The sequence below is a fragment of the Chelonoidis abingdonii genome, chromosome 14 (assembly GCF_003597395.2).
Source record: "Chelonoidis abingdonii isolate Lonesome George chromosome 14, CheloAbing_2.0, whole genome shotgun sequence".
NCBI classification, from domain to species: domain Eukaryota; kingdom Metazoa; phylum Chordata; order Testudines; family Testudinidae; genus Chelonoidis; species Chelonoidis abingdonii.
The window spans coordinates 37,535,999-37,540,114 of NC_133782.1; the positions used below are offsets into that span (position 1 = coordinate 37,535,999).

The 4,116-nt window shown below is 61.2% G+C and overlaps 2 protein-coding genes across 2 annotated transcripts in view; one reads left to right on the forward strand and one right to left on the reverse strand.

Annotated features, from left to right (window-relative positions):
* Positions 1-3,299, reverse strand: part of SLC7A7 (solute carrier family 7 member 7) — a 16,211-nt gene extending 12,912 nt beyond the window's left edge. The window contains exons 1-3 of the mRNA XM_075072097.1: positions 3,213-3,299; positions 855-962; positions 66-542 (exon numbers count right to left, since the gene is read on the reverse strand). Of these exons, the coding sequence (XP_074928198.1) occupies positions 66-540 (475 nt within the window). The 5' untranslated portion in view covers positions 541-542; positions 855-962; positions 3,213-3,299. The remainder of the gene's footprint in view (positions 1-65; positions 543-854; positions 963-3,212) is intronic.
* A 431-nt stretch (positions 3,300-3,730) lies between these two features.
* The window catches only part of MRPL52 (mitochondrial ribosomal protein L52), a 2,881-nt gene continuing 2,495 nt past the window's right edge, over positions 3,731-4,116 (forward strand). The window contains exon 1 of the mRNA XM_075072098.1: positions 3,731-3,982. Coding sequence (XP_074928199.1) covers positions 3,731-3,982 — 252 coding nt within the window. The remainder of the gene's footprint in view (positions 3,983-4,116) is intronic.

Here is a 4,116-nt window from a genome sequence, read left to right on the forward strand (position 1 = left end):
CTGCCGGTGCCCCTCACTCCCGACCTGCAGCCCCCTGCCCCCCCAGCCCTGCCGGTGCCCCTCACAGATGCAGGCGGCGGCCAGCAGGCGGTGGGCGGCGTAGGGCCCGGGGCAGCTGGGGAAGACGGGCTGCACCATGTAGCTGGCGAAGGTGAGGGCGATGACGGCCTGGCTCGTGGGCTCGATGATGAGGAGGGAGGCCCAGAGGCGGACGAAGGCCGCCAGCCCCCCAAAGGCCTCCAGGATGTAGGCGTAACTGGCCCCCGACTTGGTGACGGTGGTGCCCAGCTCGGCGTAGCACAGCGCCCCGAAGATGGAGAAGAGGCCGCCCACGGCCCACACGGCCAGCGCCAGCCCGTAGGAGGCGCTGTGCAGCAGGACGCCCTTGGGCGACACAAAGATGCCCGACCCGATCATGTTGCCCACGATGAGGCAGATGCCGCTGAGCAGCGAGATCTCTCGCTTCAGCTTGACGCGGGGCTCCGGGGGGGGCGCAGGCTCCTGCGGTGGGGCCGGGGCATAGTGGGGGCCGGGCGCCATGCCTGCGGAGGGGACAGAAGAGGTTAGGTGGGAGGCACAGGATGGGACATGGGGCTTTCCCCTCTAGGGGGCGCTGATCTCATCAGACAGGCCACCCCCCCCCCAAGCAGGGAGATGGCGGGGGGGCTGGGAGCCCGGACACCTGGGTTCTCTCCCTGGCTTGGAGGGGAGTGGGGACTAGTGATTAGAGCAGGAGGGGGGGCAGGGAGCCAGGACTCCTGGGTTCTCTCGCCAGCTCTGGGAGGGGAGTGGGGGCTAGTGGTTGGGGGGGCAGGGGGGAGGCCAGGCCCCCGGGGTTCCGCACGGACACTCACTGCTCCCGGCGCGTTTCCGTCTGTCCCCTCGCAGAAAGAGGAAGAAGCTGGAGGGGCAGAGACTTTAACTTGACGGGGGGGCTGGGCCGTAGCCTGGGTCCAAGGTCCCTGGAGGGGAGCCAGCAGTATGACAGGGGAGATAAGTGCTGCGAGCTTCCACCCCCCCGCTGCGAGCTTCCTCCTCCAACAGTGCCCCCATGGTGTGAGCTTCTCCCCACCCCTGCTGCAGGCTTCCCTGACAGTGCCCTCACGCTGCAAGCTTCTTCCTCCATCAGTGCTTCCACGCTGTGAGCTTCCCTGACAGTGCCCCCATGCTGTGAGCTTCCTCCTCAACAGTGCCCCCATGCTGCGAGCTTCTCCCCACCCCTGCTGCAGGCTTCCCTGACAGTGCCCTCACGCTGCGAGCTTCTTCCTCCATCAGTGCCTCCACGCTGCAAGCTCCCTCCTGCAAGTTTCCCCTGCTGTGAGCTTCCCTGACAGTGCCCCCATGCTGCAAACTTCCCTTCTAACAGTGCCCCTGCTGTGAGCTTCCCCCACCTCCACTGCAAGCTTCCCTGACAGTGCCCTCACACTGCAAGCTTCTTCCATCAGTGCCTCATGCTGTGAGCTTCCCTGACAGTGCCCCAATGCTGTGAGCTTCCTCCTCAACAGTGCCCCCTGCTGCAAGCTTCCCCCCACCCACGCTGCAAACTTCCCTGACAGTGCCCCCACACTGCAAGCTTCGCCCTCCAACAGTGCCTCCACACTGCAAGCTTCCTCCTGCAACAGTTCCCCCTGCTGTGAGCTTGCCTGACAGTGCCCCCATGCTGCAAGCTTCCCCTCTAACAGTGCCCCTGCTGTGAGCTTCCTCCTGCAACAATCCTCCCAGCTGGAAGCTTCCCTGACAGTGCCCTGTGACGAAGTGGGGCTGTTCTCAATGTTTCCTCTGAATACTGTGTGGGTGCCTCAGTTTCTAACCGGCACTTTGTCTCCTGGCATCTAATGGCCAGGCCCTTCCCCCCCTGCAAGGGGTGCTGACGGTGGGGGAAAAACAAAGGTCAGGTGACCTCCTGGCCTGGGAAAGGGGCTGAGCAGAGAGGAGGGGCTGGAGGGGGTGGTTAGTCTGGAGCTGGCTGGGGACGAGGAGAGACGTGCAGATGTGGGGGTCTGGCTCACTGCCCCCAGAATGGACCCGGCCGAGGGGTCTGGTTCGCTGTACCTACAAGCTCTGTTTTAGACCCTGTTCCTGTCATCGAATAAACCTCTGTGTTACTGGCTGGCTGAGAGTCACGTCTGACTGCAAAGTGGGGGTGCAGGACCCTGTGGCTTCCCCAGGACCCCGCCTGGGTGGGCTCGCTGTGGGAAGTGCACTGAGGGGCAGAGGATGCTGAATGCTCCAAGGAGAGACCCAGGAGGTGAAGACTTTTGAGCTTCTTGCCCTGAACAAGTCTGCTCCAAGGGAGAGGAGGCTCCCCAAAGTCCAGACTGGCTTTGTGGGGAGCAGTTCCAGAGCATCGCCTGATGACTCCGTGACATGTCCCCACGCTGCAAGCTTCTTCCTGCAACAGTGCCCCCCACTGATAGCTTCCTCCCACCCCCACTGCGAGCTTCCCTGACAGTGCCCCCATACTGCAGCCTTCCCTCACCATGCTCCCACACTGTGAGCCTCCCTGCACCCGTTCGACGAGGTGCCCATGCTGCAAGGATCTCTGATAGTGTCCCTGGTGTGATCTTCCTCCAACAGTGCCCCCATGCTGTGACCTGCCCCTGACAGTATCTACACACAATGGGGACATTTGCCCCCAGAGCTGGGGACCCAACGCAGGAGTCCAGGCTTATTGGCATCCTCATTAATAATTAGCCAAAGGTTAATAACCAATGAGCTGAACCATTATGTGACCTCTGACCCTGACTTTGCCCTGCTCCCTCCCCCACTCACAGGGGATGGGAAGGGGTCAGAAAAGGGACCCAGGCATTCAGGGATCCTGCTCAGAGAAGCAAGGAATGGCCCAGCCAGCCCCAACTCCTGGCTGCCGACAGACCAGGACAATTCTCCCATGATCCACCCCGAGCTCTGGGGCCACCCGGCGCCGGGGGCCGCGTCCCTGACCAGCTTGGCCAAAAGCCACCGCTGGACCCGGCCTCCAGGAACGTGACTCGTTGTGTGTCAAACCCCCTTCGACTTCTGGCCTCAGCCCATCCTCTGGCAGTGAGTTCCAAGGGTTAACGGAAATCCTGCCTGCTGGAAACCGGCTGCATGTTCCTGAGCCCCCGGCTCGGGTGCCCCAGTCCCTGTCTCTGCCCCCACACACTGTATCCACACGCCAGGAACCCAGGCGTCCGGGATCTGAGCGCAGGCTGAGACTGGGCAGAACTCACTTCATCTGGGGGGAGGGGAGGGAGATTCCGCCAATTGACTCTTCTGGGCTCCCGTGGAGACACTTTCAAGATGGCGTCAACAGCAGCGTCAGGCACCAGCCAATATGGCGGCGCCCACGGCGGGTTCCAAGATGGCGTTGCCCTTTAATTTCCTTTAGCAAGATGGCGACGCCCATAAATGCCTTTCCACGTGCCTGCTGCTCCCAACATGGCGGCCCCTACAAGTTCCTTCACCAATATGGCGGCCCCTGTGAACCCCTCCCCCCAAAAGACTACGCCTATCACTGCCCTTAAAAAAATGGCGGCCTCCTGTCTAAATCAAGATGGCTGCGCCCATGAAAACAAACTGCTTATCACATTCCATCAAAGTTGCTGGCGCCCTTAAATGCCTTCCCAAATATAGCGAGATCATTTAGTTCCGTAACCAAGATGGCGGCTCACAGCCTTTGTCTATTCAAGATGGCGGCCCCCATGGATTCCAAGCTCAATGCGGCTGATACACAACATTTGACCGGAAGATGGCGCCCTCCGGCGAGTTCCTGCCAAGATGGTCCGCAGACCCCCCCTTTCCGTACAACGTGGCAGTTTCCGTAGCACGTGTATCCGATATGGCGGCGCCTATTTTTCTTCAAATCAACATGGCGGCTCCCACTCCAAAAATGACGGGTCACGTCAGCAATATGGCAGATGCTACGTTTCCCATTCTGAACATGGCGCCGCCTATTGGGCGCTCCCATTTCCAACATGGCGGCGCCTATATCCTCCCTGCCGTACTGAATTTGTAAATTGCTCCCGCATGGTTCCAGCGCTACTTCCTGTCCCGTTTCCCAAAATGGCAGCGCCCCTAGGCCTGAGGCTGGGTAGGGGAATGGGGGAGCTCTAGCATGGGGGTGGGGTCAGATCA